At 40.6% G+C, this 19,192-nt stretch overlaps 2 protein-coding genes across 2 annotated transcripts; one reads left to right on the top strand and one right to left on the bottom strand.

The window, feature by feature from the left end:
• The first annotated feature begins 6,363 nt into the window (after positions 1-6,363).
• Positions 6,364-7,270, top strand: LOC101127388 (vomeronasal type-1 receptor 4). The gene is given in 3 exon segments (XM_019015245.3): positions 6,364-6,868; positions 6,871-7,125; positions 7,128-7,270. Coding segments are annotated over 3 exon segments (903 nt in total).
• Positions 7,271-15,871: 8,601 nt separating this feature from the next.
• LOC101129304 (vomeronasal type-1 receptor 2) lies at positions 15,872-17,001 on the bottom strand. The gene is given in 2 exon segments (XM_019015248.3): positions 15,872-16,920; positions 16,923-17,001. Coding segments are annotated over 2 exon segments (1,128 nt in total).
• Positions 17,002-19,192: the final 2,191 nt, after the last annotated feature.

Here is a 19,192-nt window from a genome sequence, read left to right as displayed (position 1 = left end):
TGTAGCTGACTTCTGTACCCAATTCTTCCACCCTCAAGCATGTACTATGTACCTTTTGACCCCATGCAAAAATAAAATCTTAGCTTGAGTACTTTCGATGACGGAAAAAATAGTTTTTTTCTTAGAAAACGATGTTTCCAATCATACTGCATTCTTTTTATTGCAAATGTGTAATAGATTCAAAAAGTTTTGGGGTGCCTACTGTTTATATTTAATTAATTTATTTTTAAATTGACAAATAGTAATAGTGCATATTCACGCATTCTTTTCAATGATAAAATATTATTGATTTCTTTACCCACTTCTTCCTCCCACAATCATATACTACAGACTGTCTGACCCCATGCAAAAATAAAATCTCACGTTCAGCATTATCAATTACAGGATAAAAGTATTGTTTTTTCAGCCACCTACACTCCCTGCAGCGTTTCACAGCAGCAAACAGACAAGCACATGCGACTCTGTACAGGGGTAAATAGGAGCGATTCAGTGACATGCTTCATTCATACGCGCCAGGAAATAGGATGCAGTGTTTCCGAGAAGGAGGTATAGAAACATCTTCCACACTCATCACTGACTGGGTGAAGCAACACGAACAGTGACTCCAACATGAACATATATTTATATGAATTTTGAAGGAAGACAAAATGCCTTATAATGTATATGTGTATGTATATATACAAATAGACCTATGTATATGTCCATCTATGCAAACATATATGTGTGTCTACATAGAGATTTGTCTATATTTGTATCTATGTCTATCTCTATAGATCTATGTCTCTGTAACTCTACATTTAGATATAGATATGAAGATATAGATCTATATCTGTCTATATATAAGATCTTCATACATGTATCTCTCTATATATAGAGAGAGATGTATTTATAGAGCTATCAATATATAAAAGAGGATACATCTCAAACTGGTAACAATTGTTATGCCTGGGATCAGCCTTGTATCTTTGCTGGGGTATTTATAGCTCATTTTATTTAACTGTTTAAACAATTTGTCATTAAATTGGATCATGTACTTATCAGTTTCCCATGACTCCGCCATTACACAAAGTCAGCGCCTTACAACAGCACCCATTTATTTTTTCCCCGTAGGTCAGAAGCCCACAGTGCTTGGCTGTGTCCTCCACTCAGGGTCTTACAAGGTCTGAATCTCGGGGTCAGCTGCCTGGGCTTTTCTCTCCAAGCTCGGGAGAGAATCTGCTTCCACAGGGGAGAATCTGCTTCTACGATCATTTAGGTGGCTGACAAATCCCCTTTTCTTCTCATGATTTCCACCTGCCTATCGTCTTCAGAGCCAGCAACAGCCTGTGAAATCCCCCTCTTCCCTCCAAGCCATGACTTCCTCTTTGGCGGTGTCTCTAACTTCTTTGTCTGCTTTAAGAGCTCAGCTGATTACATTAGACTCGCCTGGATCATCCAGGATAATCTCCCGGGTTCATTTCAGCTGATTGTTAATTACATCCACAAAGTCTCTTTTGCCTATGTGGAACTTAACGTAACCACACGATAACACCAGGGATTGGAGAACCAGCCAATGCATTTTTTGATGATAAAATATTATTGAAAAAATATTCTCAATGTATCAACAAAATGATTACCACTCTTTACCTCTTGTGATGGTTTCCAGTGACAGAAAAGCAAAAGGAAAGAGTGCTCAAATGTTGAATTCTGTATTTTATTTTCTTAATATGCTATATTTTAATGGCATATTAATATATGCTATTAATATGCATGTGTTATATTTTGGAAATACCACAATAAATAAAAGAAGCTCATATTTTTGAATTTGGGACACAAAATAAACTCAAGACATCCACAGAGCCAGGAAGGGGCCTTCTGACACCTCCTTCTATCACTGAGCACCAGGTGCCAGGAAACAGCCTCTGCTGCCGGACCCACTGCAGTCACATTCTGTACCTAGTGTCCTGAAGGAGAAGAGAAAATGCTGTGGCATGTTGCACATCCCAGATGCTCCCTGTGGCCCTCTACTGCATGTTAACTTTTAAGCATTCTCGGGGGTGTTTTACAGAATCATAATTTGCTCTTCATGAACTGAAACTAGAGTCTATCCATGACTCAGTTGTGAGTCCACTGTAAATGAGAGAGATGATGAATGGAGAATGAATTAGTGACCTCCAATCTTCCCCAGTGCCTTCCGCGACCCCAATCTCCATGTGGTTCCTCCCTCCTCCTTCATCTCCCCTGTGGCCTCCCTCTCACCGCCATTATGACCCTTAGTCATCACCCGGGCCTCCACATCAATCCGCTCCCCCATCCTCCTGACAGCTTTAGACTTCTACATTGGACCCCACCGCTATCTCGTGCCCTTCTTGGCCTCCATGCCTCCAGCACCTCTGTATCATCCATTGTGGGGAAGTCAGGCAAGCCCTCCCCACCTCCCACTGCCCCCACACTCTCCACCTTCCATGTCCTCCTTCTCCTAAGCCCTAAATCAATCCACATTCCAATGATCTCAGCCCATATTCCATAATCTCCATGCCCTTCTCCTTCAAATGTCCCAGCAATCAACCTCCCGACGTCCTCAGCTTCCCCAGCCCTCCAACCCTTCTCCCAGAACTCTCCAGTCCCTGCCTTCTTCCCCAAACCCATTGGCTGCTCATCCCCATGACCCTTCCAGTTCCTCTCATCACCCTGCTCTCATTTTCCTCCCAGGCCTACGACATATACGTAGTTCCTTCCACCATTCCCATCCCCGTCTCCACTTTGGGTCACTGACCACTCCCAGGATCTGTGCACCCCACCTGTTACTTCCCTTCCCCTCATTTTCTTTAACCTTCCATTGACATTAAGTCGCCGGTGTCTTGAACCCTCTCCTGCTGTTTACCCACTTTCCCTCATTATCTCTACCTCCCCATCATCTCCTTTCATTCCATGACCCTGGCACCCCTTGTCCCCACAGCACCTAGTATCCCCCATATGTTTAGCTCCTTGCACGCTTTTCCCCTGTGCACCCTTAAAACCTACGGCATCTTCCACTGTCTGGAAATTAACCTCCTTGTCCCTTTTAAGCCTCTGTGCTCTGTCTCCTGTTCACTGTCAATCTACATTTACAGGTGCTCTGCCTCAATAGCATCCTTTCCATGAGCCCCCAGATTTACCCTACGTCACAAACTTGTGCAATGTCACACTCTGTCACACACCCACACAATTTCAGACCCTCTATCACACACCCATGCAATATCGACCCCAGTACTCCAACTTTTCTACTTAATGCCTTGGACCAAAGTAGCAACGTGCACATCATTTTATACATCGCACATGGTGACGTCATCATCATGAGTGGTGCAAAGTGGGAAGAAGTATAAAGGCTGAATCACAGTAAAGGCATGACCGCCACTACTCTCCAGATAGGAACCTGGTATCAAGATACAAATGCGTGTGCTGACTCTGCGAGTGTGGTGTTTAAAGGTCAGTGGGACTGTGTGAGTCTGTGTGAGCGCTGGGCATAGTGAGTGTATTTGAATATGAGTGTGGGTTTGTGGTGGGTGTGTGGGTGGGTGTGAGCCTGTGGTGGAATATGTATGTGAGGGTGAGTGTCCAGTTGTGTATATGTATGTGATGTTCCTTTGATTTGTGCTGCGGTGCACGTATGCATGTGTTTGCACCTGTGTGTGTACATCTATGTGTGAATATACGTCTGTGTGTACGGTAGGGGTTGTTCACCTTATGGCACTAATCCCTGACGTGGAAACTGAGATGCATTGAATGGAGGGCCTGAATAAAGTGAACATTTGTTTGTAGGAAAAACCAAAAGATAAACTTGAATTCACATTTTATATTTCTTAATTTATTACAAGAGCAATCAGTGATCATTACTGAACATTCAGAAACACACACACACACACACATGTAGAGGACCGTGGCAACCATCCAGTGTTCTTGAATCTAGTAAGCAGTACTTGCTTCCCAGGATTGATCAAAGAGTGACTTTTTAGCCACCTGATCCACATCATCTAGATTCCAAATTAATTGGCATTGAGCCGTTGGCATCCTGTTTGTCCTTTTACTTGTATCCCTTTGAAAATCTTTCTCAGGCACTCTGTCTGGGTTCACGTCTCTGCACATAACCTAATGATGCTGCAGCTGAGTGGCGTGAAGATTAGGAAAGAGCTCGCTTTGGGGCAGAACCTCCCAGCAAAGCAGAGTATCCTGGGACACTCGTCCCTCACTGTGAGTGTGCCACAGGTCAGAACTCAGCGTTTCCTGCTCCCTCCATGTAAGACTGTGTCTCTCCAGGGGATGGAGATGAAAGAGCCTCTCCCAAACACTCCTCATAGTCTCTGAAGAGATGCTGGCCAGAAACTTGTCATTGCTTTTGGTGATTAGCAATTGGGAAGAAAAGTTGTTCTGAAACGTTCTCAGCTCCCCAAGGCTGCACTGTCGTTGCCACTGCAGGTGAAAAGATAATTGCAGTTCTGAGGGGAGGTGAGGTCACAGAACCGCAAACCCGTATCTCAGGGTCTGGCTGCTTCCCTCCCACACGATCCTGGCTGTGGCAACCTTCGCACTGAGCCCACCGTCCTAGCAGCAAGATGGAGCTGGGGAGAAAGTTTCTGTTTCAGTCTGTAGGGAAGGGTGCCTCCCAGGAGCCAGGGTAAGTTATCCTATTATAATAAGAAATTGTTCTAGATTGAAAACTGGTCTAGTTCCCAAGTCACAGAAAAAAGAGGAATAGTTCGGAGGCATGAGCTGAGCCAGCAAACCGAAATGGCGTCCTAGCCCCACGCCAATCCCCGGGGGGTCCTGATGTGATTTAGGAGAATCCACCCTGACCCACATTGTTGATGTTTCACCAAATAATAGTGAAAGCTGACTACGTTCTTAAGGATTAACGTTCTTAAATCAATCTGTCGTGATAGGGAAACCTGGTTGCATTCTTAAGGACTGTGGTACTAAAATCAATCTGCTGTTCCGCCTACCCAACAGGAATCATAGACTAAAATTTCAGGATTGCTGAGGACGTGACTATAATATCACCACGCTTGTAATGAGTAGGCTGACTCTACAGGAGTCATGTAATTCCTTACAGAAACAGTGTATCTAATTAGTAGTTGCTGGAACGAAAATGTTTTCTCTAATTCTGAGAGTGTGCAGGGCTTAATGGGAGCATTAATTGTGTCTCTACTGAAAACTGCCATAGTCTGTTGATTATGGTTGAGACTGTCTTTCCTCTTGATGTTAAGGAGGCAGCATTTAAGGAAAAGGTAACTTTATAATAACGAGCTAAAGAGAGCAGCTATCAGACTCAAATGTGTCCTCTGATGTGTTCTCTGCTTCAAATAGATTCTAACATCACCCAAACTCTCTAATTTCCGTTTATCAAGTATATATAATATACACCCACTAGAGTTTCCAATTTTCATGTTTGTCACACTTTAATTTAATTATGCAAATATTGTCCTAAGGATAATAATTTATTTAACTCAGTTATTAATAGATCTAGATATGTCATCTAAGATATGTAAGAATTTGGTTATTACCTTACACTATCCCATATTGGTGTTTCATGTCCTATTGTTTTGGGTAAGACATGATTGTGGTAGGTGCCTTTACGCCTTTGTCCTTGGCACAAAAGCAAATGCTCACAATGTTTTTGACTCTCTTTCCATTCTAATATTGATCCGTGCTTGCAGTCATTAAATCCAACTTGTCATGGTGCAGGTTTCTACAGTATCAAACTGTAATCCCTGCATCTCCATTTTTTAAGATCTCTAAACCTTTATTTATTTGGATATTGACAAATAGAATACATTTTTACACATAATGTAAAATCATTACAACATACAGTAACCTACTACAAGACTAAAATATAATGACAAGGAATAAAAACAAAGGGGTGTGTGTATGTGTGTGTGTGTGTGTGTCTTATTCAAAGAACACAGCTATGTAGCTTTGTTAGTAAACTATAATGGCTAAATGCACTGTCTTTGCAATAAAACTAGGCAGGTTCAAGTTTGCACTTTGCCTGTAAGTAGGTTGGAAATGTCGCCAGCCAATTCACCTCTCTGTGTCTATGTCCTTCTCATATTTACAATGAAAGTAATAGTAATGCCTGCCTCATAGCTTTGTGAAGAAAGAAGTTGCCGCACGTATGATGTGCACAGCAGTGATTCCCACATTGGAAGTGCTCTTTAAAGGTGACGCATTCAACTCTCAAAAGCCTCTTAACAGAAGAGCGACTTTAAGTATTTCTAAGGGCAGAGCAATGGGAGGTGGAGAATGCTGGGTTGCAGGTGACACTATAAACGTAGCTCATGCCTCCTATTTCCATGCAGGACCTCCCAGCCCTGAAGACAAACATCAGTGACAGACATCAGTGGCAGAATGGCCTCCCAGTATGTGGCAGTGGGAATGATCTTCTTATCACAGACCGTGGTGGGAGTCCTGGGGAGCTTCTCTCTTCCTCTCCATTATCTCTCCCTTTACTGCACTGGGTGCAGGTTAAGGTCCACAGATTTGATTGTTAAGCACCTGGTTGTAGCCAACTTCTTAGCTCTCCTCTGTAAAGGAGTCCCCCAGACAATGGCAGCTTTTGGGGTTAGATATTTTCTTAATGCTATTGGGTGCAAACTTGTTTTCTATCTCCATAGAGTGGGCAGGGGAGTGTCCATTGGCACCACCTGCCTCTTGAGTGTCTTCCAGGTGATCACGGTCAGCTCCAGGAAATCCAGGTGGGCAAAACTTAAAGAGAAAGCCCCCAAGCATGTTGGCTTTTCTGTTTTCCTGTGCTGGGTCGTGTGCATGTTGGTAAACATCATCTTTCCCACGTATGTGACTGGCAAATGGAACTACACAAACATCACAGTGAACAAGGATTTGGGATACTGTTCTAGGGGAGCAACAACAAAATCGCACAGACACTGCGTGCAATGTTGTTATCATTCCCTGATGTGTTGTGTCTGGGGTTCATGCTCTGGGCCAGCAGCTCCACGGTTTGCATCCTGCACAGGCACAAGCAGCGGGTCTAGCACATTGATAGGAGCAGTCTCTCCCCCAGAGCCTCCCCAGAGAACAGAGCTACGCAGAGCATCCTCATCCTGGTGAGCACCTTTGTGTCTTCTTACACTCTCTCCTGCCTTTTCCAAGTTCGATGGCTCTCTTGGATAATCCCAATAGTTTACTGGTGAACACTTCAGCCTTGATGAGTGTATGTTTCCCAACTCACAGCCCCTTTGTTCTCATGAGCTGTGACCCCAGTGTATACACGTTTTGTTTTGCCTGGAAAAGATGACAAGATCTCCTAACCTCATCATAAACATGTACATTGTATATATTTGCTCATGGTTCAGTTGATGACTTACTCTTCTGTGCAGCAATGTAATCTTAATTATGAACCTCTCCCAAGTATGAGAAGGTGATGAACAAGACAGGGTGAACTTCCACCGCAATGATAAACAATAGCTAGTAAGAACAATTGTAAATGAAATATGATGAAATTATTATGTAAATATTCATATTATCAAAGTTTTATTAAGGCCTGCAGTAGAGTCATTAAAGGTCTATGCAATTAAAAAAATTAGGTCCTGAATCAATCTGGCAATGATGGGGATCTCTTTGAGTGTGCAACCTTCAATCTGATATAATAAATCTATGCAGAAATTAAGTAAGCGTGAGACTGTTGAAAAAGTTACATGGGCAAGTAGCAGTGTGTGATATGACCATTCAGGAAAGTGAAGAAAAAAATGTTCTCCTGAAGTAATGAGGTTGCGTGGAGGCGAGGTTTTGGTTAATTCCAGATTTGGGTCCCAAGTTATAAAATCTGTACGTTACATCCTCAGACAGATAATAGTAATTTAAAATATAACTATATGGAGGGAAATCAGTATATTTAAATCATTTTCATGTAGAAATGGTTACACTGATCAAGAGTGAGACAAAAAAATATATTTATGCCAAAATAAAAAACATCATGTGAGTGCTGACTACTAAAAAGCAGATGCTGACTGGGCGTGCTGGCTCATGCCTGTAGTCCCAGCACTCTGGGAGGCCAAGGCAGGAGGATGGCTTGAGCCCAGCAGTTCAAGACCATCCTGGGCAACATGTCGGAACCTCATCTCTACTAAAAATATGAAAAAAAAATTACCTAGGCATGGTAGCACATGCCTGTAGACCCAGGTACTTGGGAGGCTGAGATGGGAGAATCACTTGAAGCCCAGGAAGTAGAGCTTGCAGTGAGCCGAGATCGCGCCACTGCACTCCAGCCTGGGCTAAGGGAGTGAGACCCGGCCTCAAAGCAAACAAACAAACAACAGCAATAACAACAACAGAAAACCACACACACTCTGTGAGACTGCATAGATTTGAGGATCTAGATCAGTAGATGGTAGACTCTTTTTCTTTATCATGTGAAGATGCCAGTTGGCCATGTTGGAAAGAAAGAGATTTGGGGCTTGCGTTTTCCTACCTCTAAGGTGAGCAAGTGAGCACAGACATTTATTTCCTTCAAATTTACTTGAAATAGCAGAGAAATGGCTATATCGAGGGAGAAAGTATGAATCCACTCTGTTCGTGTAGAGATTATGACAGGTAGACTTCCAAAGGAGCAAAATGCTTATGCCCCAATTATAAGAAACAATCTAACATACTGCGTCTTTATTTTCATTATGAAGCTGATGCAAAGTATTAAAGATTCAACAGTTCAACAAACAAAAGAATTCGTTTGACTTAACGTATTGAACTTCATGAACGAAAATAAGGAAACATTTTTAACTTGTATGAGGCACTTAGGATTATGTACTGCACATTAGACCACAAAGCAAGACGGAATATACCTGTGTGTATGTTTATAGTAAGTGGCATTATGTTTGCTATCTACCAAGGAATATTAGAAATGTTTACATTAAGAAATGTAGAAAAATATTAATTATAATAGTGACAAGTTAAACCAACTATAAAGTCTATTTCATGTGATATTTACATAGCCATGCTAGTTGTTTAATTGGTTAAAATTACATAGAATGTATTTTTCATTATTGTATATTTTTCGTAATGTTTTATGTATCTGTCTAAAATATTCCATTAATTATAGTCAAACAATGTTACTATAACAAAAATTATTTGTCTGTTTCAGTTTAATGTAATAATGGATATATTCAGGATTATGTTTACCAATTTATTCTGTGTTCTTTACACTTTCCCTATTTTCTTATTCTTTCTATTTTAACTTCTGTGTTCTTAAAACATTTTTAAAGCAATTCTACATTTTGCACTTTTGTTTTGAAGGTTTTGTACTCACTATCTTCGTTTTACATTTTGAAATTACTTCTATAAAGTAATCATGAAGTTATGTAAGTCCTTTAACTTTCACCTTGGCAATATTGGCACATTAAAACACTAACCTATTTACCATCTCCCAGTTCTCTACATTGTAACCTATGTACCATCTCCCAGCTGTGTAAATGTGCACAGCTCTATGAAATTTTAAAACCTCAACGCATCTCCTGTGCATCTTCTAGATGAAAAAACAGGCTATTCCTGGAACCCAAGGTGTCCCCATGCACTCCTTCCTGTCATGACTCCCAAGGATTCAGCACTATTCAGACATCTCATAGCATCGATCACTTTAATCTGTTTTGCACTTCCTGTAAGTGGAATCATACAAAATAACCTATTCTGTATCTGGTATCTTGTATTGTATATGTTGTTTGTGAATATGTCTGTATTTTTGTAGGTGGTTGTGGATCATTCACTAGCATTGCTGCATAGAATTCCATTGTGTAAATATCTATTAACTTAATCATTCCATTCTCGATGTACATGTGAGTAGTTTTCAGTTTGGGGATATTATGAATAATGCTGGTATATAAATTCTAGAACTTGTGTTTTGGTGACACATGTATGAATTTATTTGAGATATATATATATATAGATCTTGTGGTTTGGTGACACAGGTATGAATTTATTTGAGAGAGAGATATATATATACAGTAGTAGAATTGTTAAGTTCTACTTAACATAATTTTGTGTCTGTTAAGCTGTTTCAGACACTGACAAATAGTTTTCCAACAGGTTTACACCAATTTTGACAACCCTCAGCAGTGTGAGATCATCAGCTTATCCACGTCATGGTCAACCCTTGGTATATTCTGTCATTTTCATTTTAGCCTTCTGGTTAGTGTATTTGAGTACTAGTTAGCGGTTTTATGTGTATTTCCCTGAATACTAAGGCAAATGAGCATATTTTCTTCGTTTATTAGACATTTGGTAACCCCTTTTTTCACTAATTTTTAATTTGTAATTGACACATAATAATAGTACATATTTATGGGGTATTATGTGATGTTTCAATACATGTATACATTGTATAATAATCATATGGTGGTAATTACCATGTTAATTGCTTTAAACATTTATCATTTGTTTGTAGTGTTGGGAATGCAAATTAGTGAAGCCATTATGGAAAGCAGTTTGGAGATTCTTCAAAAAATTAAAAATAGAGCTACCATGTAATCCAGCAATCTTCTTACTGGATATATGTGCAAAGGAAATGAAATCAGTATGTCAAAGAGATATCTACACTCCCATGTTTATTGCAGCACTATTCACAATAGTCCAGATATGAAATCAACCTAAATGCTCATACAAAGATGAACAAATAAAGAAATGTGGTATATATACACAATGAAATACCATTCAGCCATAAAACAAAATAAAATCCTGTCATTTGTGGCAACATGCATGAACTTGGAGGACATTATGTTACCGGAAATAAGCCAGACATAGAAAGACAAACACTGCATGATCTCACTCACGTGAAATCTAAAAAAGTTGATTTCATAGAAGTAGAGGGTAGAATAGTGGTTACCAGAGGCCCGGGAGGGAAGGGGTGAGGGGACTGGTGCTGGGAGATGTTCATCAATTGGTACGAAGTTAATTAGACAAGAAGAATAGTTTCTACTACACAGTGAGATGACTATAGCAAATCACAATGTCATGTATATTTCAAGATAGCTAGAAGAGAAGACTTTGAGTGATAACCTCTTTTTTGAAGACTTTATTAGTTTACTTTCCAATTTTATTTTCTTTTTTTTGTTGTTGTTTTGTTTTTATTTATTATTATACTTTAAGTTTTAGGGTACATGTGCACATTGTGCAGGATAGTTACATATGTATACATGTGCCATGCTGGTGTGCTGCACCCACTAACTCGTCATCTAGCATTAGGTATATCTCCCAGTGCTATCCCTCCCCCCTCCCCCCACCCCACAAGAGTCCCCAGAGTGTGATGTTCCCCTTCCTGTGTCCATGTGATCTCATTGTTCAATTCCCACCTATGAGTGAGAATATGCGGTGTTTGGTTTTCTGTTCTTGCGATAGTTTACTGAGAATGATGATTTCCAATTTCATCCATGTCCCTACAAAGGACATGAACTCATCATTTTTTATGGCTGCATAGTATTCCATGGTGTATATGTGCCTCATTTTCTTAATCCAGTCTATCATTGATGGACATTTGGCTTGGTTCCAAGTCTTTGCTATTGTCAATAGTGCCGCAATAAACATACATGTGCATGTGTCTTTATAGCGCATGATTTATAGTCCTTTGGGTATATACCCAGTAATGGGATGGCTGGGTCAAATGGTATTTCTAGTTCTAGATCCCTGAGGAATCGCCACACTGACTTCCACAATGGTTGAACTAGTTTACAGTCCCACCAACAGTGTAAAACTGTTCCTATTTCTCCACATCCTCTCCAGCACCTGTTGTTTCCTGACTTTTTAATGATTGCCATTCTAACTGGTGTGAGATGGTATCTCATTGTGGTTTTGATTTGCATTTCTCTGATGGCCAGTGATGGTGAGCATTTTTTCATGTGTTTTTTGGCTGCATAAATGTCTTCTTTTGAGAAGTGTCTGTTCATGTCCTTCGCCCACTTTTTGATGGGGTTGTTTGTTTTTTTCTTGTAAATTTGTTTGAGTTCATTGTAGATTCTGGATATTAGCCCTTTGTCAGATGAGTAGGTTGTGAAAATTTTCTCCCATGTTGTAGGTTGCCTGTTCACTCTGATGGTAGTTTCTTTTGCTGTGCAGAAGCTCTTTAGTTTAATTAGATCCCATTTGTCAATTTTGTCTTTTGTTGCCATTGCTTTTGGTGTTTTGGACATGAAGTCCTTGCCCACGCCTATGTCCTGAATGGTAATGCCTAGGTTTTCTTCTAGGGTTTGTATGGTTTTAGGTCTAATGTTTAAGTCTTTAATCCATCTTGAATTGATTTTTGTATAAGGTGTAAGGAAGGGATCCAGTTTCAGCTTTCTACATATGGCTAGCCAGTTTTCCCAGCACCATTTATTAAATAGGAAATCTTTTCCCCATTGCTTGTTTTTCTCAGGTTTGTCAAAGATCAGATAGTTGGAGATATGCGGCGTTATTTCTGAGGGCTCTGTTCTGTTCCATTGATCTATATCTCTGTTTTGGTGCAATTTTATTTTCTATTATGTGGTTTGTCCCATGCCAGAAAGCTCCCCCAAGCCTTCATGTCTGAATTTTTTATCAGGGTTTAATTACCTAGGCATGGTTGATTAATTCAACGGCCATGAGCTTGAACTCAATCTCTAGCCTCTTCCCTTTCCAGTGGTCTGGTGGCTGAAAGTTCTTACTTCTAATTACATAATTGGTCTTTCTGGTGACCAGTCCTCATTGTAAAGCTATGTAGGGACCCGTGCCATGAGTCACCTCGTGAATATGACAAAGGCATTCATCATTCAGGAAATTCAAAAAGATTATGAAGCTCTGGGCCAGTCACGGTGGCTCACACCTGTAATCCCAGCACTTCGGGAGGCCATGGCAGGTGGATCGCCAGAGGTCCAGAGTTTAAGACCAGGCTGGCCAACATGGCAAAACCCCGTCTCTACTAAAAATACAAAAATTAGCCAGGCGTGGTGCTGTGCACCTGTAATCCCAGCTACTTGGGAGGCTGAGGCAGAGGAATTGGTTGAACCCGGAAGGTGGAGGTTGCAGTGAGCTGAGATCACGCCACGGCACTCCAGCCCAGGCAACAGAGCAAAACTCCATCTCAAAAAAAAAAAAAGATTTTGAAGCTCTGTAACAGGAACCAGGATGAAGACCAGATATATATTTTTTATTATTCCACAACTCCCAGTGACCAAAGCTGCAAAAACTTAAGTAACAAAATTAATTCCTTAGCATTGAATTATATAACAAAATATAAATATCAATGAGTTCATGTTGATATGAATAAATAATTGAACAAACAAATAAATGAAGGAGAAAAGACATATCTTCCTTACAGAAGGATGGCAAATAATCTATGTGGATACCTCCCAGCAGGTGAAGGTTAATTCAATGCCCCTTCCACACAAACACACATACTCACTTTAAGTGTGTGTGATAGGCTTAGAAACTCCCTTCTAAAGATTAGAGTGTGGAAAGGAAAACACAGTAACCATATAGTGAAGAAACTTGACAAACACTATCTTAACTAACTGATCAAGATTAACATCACCAGAGATAACTCATCCAAATTTCCTTAGACTTCTGACAGTATATGATGTGACAAGTGTGGTCTTCTTCCCCAAAACCCATAAAACTCATCTATCCATGAGAAAAACAACAGACAAATTCAATTTTAGTGACATTCTAAAAGTAAAACAATGCTCTTCAAAGTTGTCAAGATCATGAAAAACAAAAACACAGAGCAAAACAGGCTGGGGAGGCAAGATGACTAAACGTAATGTGATGTCCTGGACTGGACCCTGAAAGAGAAAAAAGACTGTGTTAAAACTGGTGAAATATAAATAAAGTCAGTTAAGAGGAATGAACCAACGTTCGTTTCCTAGTCTTGACAAATGTTTCATGGCAACATGTTTACATGAGGGACACTGGGTGATGGATATTTCAGAACTCTCTGTGTTATACTTGCAAATTTTCTCCAGATCTAAAATTATTCTAAAATAAAATGTTTAATTTAAAAAATTATAACCATTTATAATTTACAGAGGATCATATTAAAATATTTCCTATGTTTGAATTAATATCCTTTTTATTTTTTATTTTTTGAGAGGGAGTCTCGCTGTGTTACCCAGGCTGGAGTGCAGTGGCACGATCTCCACTCACTGCAAGCTCCGCCTCCCGGGTTCACGCCATTCTCCTGTCTCAGCCTCCCCACTAGCTGGGACTACAGGCGCCCGCCACCATGCCTGGCTAATTTTTTTGTATTTTTAGTAGGGACTGGGTTTCACCGTGTTAGCCAGGATGGTCTCAATCTCCTGACCTTGTGCTCCACCCGCTTGGCCTCCCAAAGTGCTGGGATTACAGGTGTGAGCCACCGCGCCCGGCCTTATCCTTTTTATTTCTTTTGAAGGTGTTCGTTTTGCTTTCTTGGTGACTTCAAAATCAATATAAAACTCTGCATTAGGCCAGACACAGTGGCTCACACCTGTAATCCCAGCACTTTGGGAGGCCTTGGCAGGCAGATCACTTGAGGTCAGGGGTTTGAGAGCAGCCTGGCCAACATGGTGAAACCCTGTCTCTACTAAAAATACAAAAATTAGCCAGGCATGGTGGTGCGCACCTATAATCCCAGCTATTCGGGAGGCTGAGGCAAGAGAATCACTTGAACCCAGGTGGCAGAGGTTGCCTGCCTCAGTGAGCTGAGATCGTGCCGCTACACTCCAGCCTGGGTAACAGGGAGACTCTGTCTCAAAAAAAAAAAAAAAAAAAAGTTCTGCATTAAACAAAACAAATTCATGTATTTTGGCTCCAAACTGTTATTTATCTGCTGCTCCAAGGCTGATGAAGTTTATTCCAAAAACTTGTCTCAAGTTGGAAATGAAAAAGTCCATCCTGAAACCTACTTCTTGCCACTATAGCCAGCTCTATCAAGGCTTACCCAGAACAATCTACCTTTTGAATATCTCAAAAATCCATTCAATTTCTTTCCCACCTGCCAAATCTCTATTTACTTGTCTCCTATGTGCACCCTTTGTTTGTTTTTGAGAGTCTCACTCTGTCACCCAGGCTGGGGTGCAGTGGTACGATCTTGGCTCACTGCAACCTCAGCCTCCTGGGTTCAAGTGATTCTCCTGCCTTAGCCTTGCAAGTAGCTGGGTTTACAGGTGCCCGCCATCATGCCAGGCTAAATTTTGTATTTTAGTAAAGACAGGGTTTTGCCATGTTGGCCAGGCTGGTCTTGAACTCCTGACCTCAGGTGATCCACCCACCTCAGCCTCCCAAAGTGCTGGGATTACAGGTGTGAGCCACCATGCTTGGCCCCATCTGCACCCTTTGTAAAAGTGAGCTGACACAGCTCCCTATATTCCTTTTTGTCTCTTATGGATCATTCTTCAAATGTTTACCTGGAAATATTTTAATATACTAATCTTTCTTGATAAACATTATCATATTTCAAATGTCCACAGTTTTTTATGGGATGTAAGGCATAATTTCAAAATGAGATTTCAAGAGGTCAGATACCCAAACCATAACAACCACCCACATGCGATGCCCATTTAGGCAACTGCTATGACCATTTATACAATTCCAAGCTCTAGTACATCTTAGGAAAACTTAATATCTCAGATTGGACATTACACATTTAAAGATGTTTTCAGTATCTATACATTATTTCAGGACTATTTTATGGAATCTGAAGTTCTTCACTGCAATCATTAATAAAAAATACAACTATATAAGTACTCACATGTTAATTACATAAGATTTCATTTACTATGGCTATTATTATTTAGTATTTCACATTGGATAAGTCTCTGTCTTATTCACCCCTCTCTCTGCAGTGAAATTGGCTGATAATCATTCTTAAGATCCCTTGAGGTCTGAGTGCATCAGTGGCCGAACATAAACCAAGACAGCCAATTCACATTTTCCTGAAATCATGAAAGAATCGTCTATTTCTTCTGCAGCAGATACTGCAGAGCCTGGATCTGCTGGGGTCACGGCACATGAGAACAAAAGGGCTAATAGTTGGAAAACAGGCAGTGATTAGTGCAGCAATGTTCACTAGCCACCAACTGGAATTATCAAAGAGAGCTAAATAAACATAGGTGATGAAGGAAAGGGCGTAACATAATACAAAGGTGCTCACCAATGCAAGGATGTTTTGGATGGCTCTATTCTCAGGAGAAGAGATGGGGTAGAGATTCTTCCTACAGATGTGTTGTACCCGCTGTTTGTGGCTGTACAAGACCAAAACGATGGAGCTGCTGGCCCAGAGCATGAGCCCCAGACACAAAACATCATGGAAGGATATCAATGCTCCATACATTGACTTTGTGACTTCATCACTAAGTGGAGTGGAACAATATCCCAAATCTCCTTTCTTTGTGATGTTGTTGTTGCTCCATTTGCCAGTTGTATATATAGGGAAAATGGCATTTACCAGCATGTGGAAGGCCCAGCACAGGATATTGGAGAGGCCAATGTATGTTGGGGCTTTTACTTTCATCTCTGCCCACCTGGAGTTCCTAGGGTTGATGGTGATCACCTGGAAGACACTCAAGAGGCAGATGCTTCCAGTGGACACACCCCTGCCTACCCTGTGTGCATACAAAAGAAATTTGCATGCAAAATAGTTGTCAAAATGTTTCAACCCAAAAGTTGCCATGGTCTCTGGGATTCCCCTAGAGAGGATAACCAAGGAGTCAGCTACAGTCAGGTGCCTGAGAATCAAATCTGTGGATCTTGGCTTGTACCCCCTAAAGTAAAGGAACATATAATAATATAAAAGTGAAAAATTCCCCAGGATTCCAACAACTACCTGGAATAGTGTAGGGTCCAGCCTCACAGGGTCGGTGGGTTTCTCCCCGTGTGCAGAGACGAGAGAGTGTAGAAATAAAGACACAAGACAAAGAGATAAAAGAAAAGACAGCTGGGTCCGGGGGACCACTACCACCAAGACGCGGAGACGGGTATTGGCCCCGAATGCCAGGCTGCACTGATATTTATTGGATACAAAGCAAAAGGGGCAAGGTAAAGAGTGTGAGTCATCTCCAGTGATAGGTAAGGTCACGTGGGTCACTTGTCCACTGGACAGGGGGCCCTTCCCTGCCTGGCAGCCAAGGCAGAGAGAGAGAGAGAGAGGGAGAGAGAGAGAGACAGCTTACGCCATTATTTCTGCATATCAGAGACTTTTAGTACTTTCGCTAATTTTGCTACTGCTATCTAGAAGGCAGAGCCAGGTGTACAAGATGGAACATGAAGGCAGACTAGGAGTGTGACCACTGAAGCACAGCATCACAGGGAGACAGGCCTCTGGATAACTGCAGGTGGGCCTGAGTCAGGCCCTCCACAAGAGGTGGAGGAGTAGAGTCTTCTCTAAACTCCCCCAGGGAAAGGGAGACTCCCTTTCCCGGTCTGCTAAATAGCAGGTGTTTTTCCCTGACACTAATGCTACCGCTAGACCACGGTCCACTTGGCAACGGGCGTCTTCCCACACGCTGGCGTTACCCCTAGACCAAGGAGCCCTCTGGTGGCCCTGTCTGGGCATAACAGAAGGCTCGCGCTCTTGTCTTCTGGTCACTTTTCACTATGTCTCCTCAGCTCCTGTCTCTGTATGGCCTGGTTTTTCCTAGGCTATGATTATAGAGCGAGGATTATTATAATATTGGAATAAAGAGTAATTGCTACAAACTAATGATTAATGATATTCATATATAATCATGTCTATGATCTAGACCTAGTATAACTCTTGTTGTTTTATATATTTTATTACACTGGAACAGCTCGTGCCCTCGGTCTCTTGCCTCGGCACCTGGGTGGCTTGCCGCCCACAAATAGGAAGATTATTCCAATTTTCAGATCCACAGAGGCCATTCTGTCATTTTCCAGCACTCAATATTCAGTAAGCAGAAGGTTCTGCATGGCAACATGAGTTGAGGGCCACATTTTCATGGAAAATAACCTTTCACTTATGACGATTTCTTCCCCCTGAATATTAAAAGTGAAATATATATAGAGATATATTGTTAAGAAATTTCCCAAGTTTTGTGTATTTCTTTTTACAGCACCTACAATGTATGAGTGACTTTTATAAATGCTGTACCTATTCTAACATTTAATATTCACAACTCCATGAGTTAGGAATTCATATTATTCTCCTTTCACCAACTGTAAAAGAGTTTAAGCACAAGGAGGTTAGGTGACTCATTTAAATACCAGAAGAGTGAAGATTTGAACGTGAGTAGCCTGGTTGCAGTAACATTGGTGTTCACTACTATGCTATACTATAATAGTTGCCTAGTTGTGTTCTTTATATATCTATATACACATATATATACATATATACACACACATACATACACGCACACCTACATATGTATAAATATTTGTCATGTTCACTTTATAAATTTGGTTTGATAATTTCCTATTTTTGTCAAAGTATTTATTCTACATATCACTATAACTTATGAGTGAATATTCATAGGTCTTGATAAGTTATAATAGGCACTAAATAATTTCATATGACCCAATGTATTTAATGTGAGTAGATGTTAAGATACCAGCAGAAACACTCATTTCATTGTCTGCAAAGACTAAAAATACTATGGCACCGATCATGGAAATTAATGTACAAAATTAGGTAGGTTGTGCACTAAAATATGAGACATGAAACATAAAAGGTGATAAAGCATTTTAGGCTAGAAAACAAATGAAACATTTTAAAGATTATGTAACTATATATTTATCATTTTAAAACAACTAACAAACTTGAATTAATATTTGATTTGGGAAACCTATGAAAATATAATAATTCTGCAAAATGGAATTTGAAAGTATGGAATCTTGTGCATTTAATACATTGAAAAGAGAAAGGCTGGGCGCTGTGGCTCACACCTGTAATCCCAGCACTTTGGGAGGCCAAGATGGGTGGATCACAGGGTTAAAAGATCGAGACCATCGTAGCTAATACGGTGAAACCCCGTCTGTACGGGTGAGACTCCGTCTCAAAAAAAAAATTTAAATACATATATGTATTTTTATATGTAAAATAAATGGAATTTTTATATGTGTATGTTTATATGTAAATAACATATATGTATTTTTATGCTAAAATGCACTCTCATTTTTTTTCACCCTTCACCTGTTATCACATGTAATTCCCAGTTACGAAAACAGAGACCCAAAGAGACAGTGGATAGACCTTGGTTTACTCAGATACCCCCATATGGGCTCATCTTCT

The sequence above is a fragment of the Gorilla gorilla genome, chromosome 20 (assembly GCF_029281585.2).
Source record: "Gorilla gorilla gorilla isolate KB3781 chromosome 20, NHGRI_mGorGor1-v2.1_pri, whole genome shotgun sequence".
NCBI lineage: Eukaryota > Metazoa > Chordata > Mammalia > Primates > Hominidae > Gorilla > Gorilla gorilla.
Note: the sequence above shows the minus strand (reverse complement) of the source record. Positions and strands in the feature narration are given on the sequence as shown.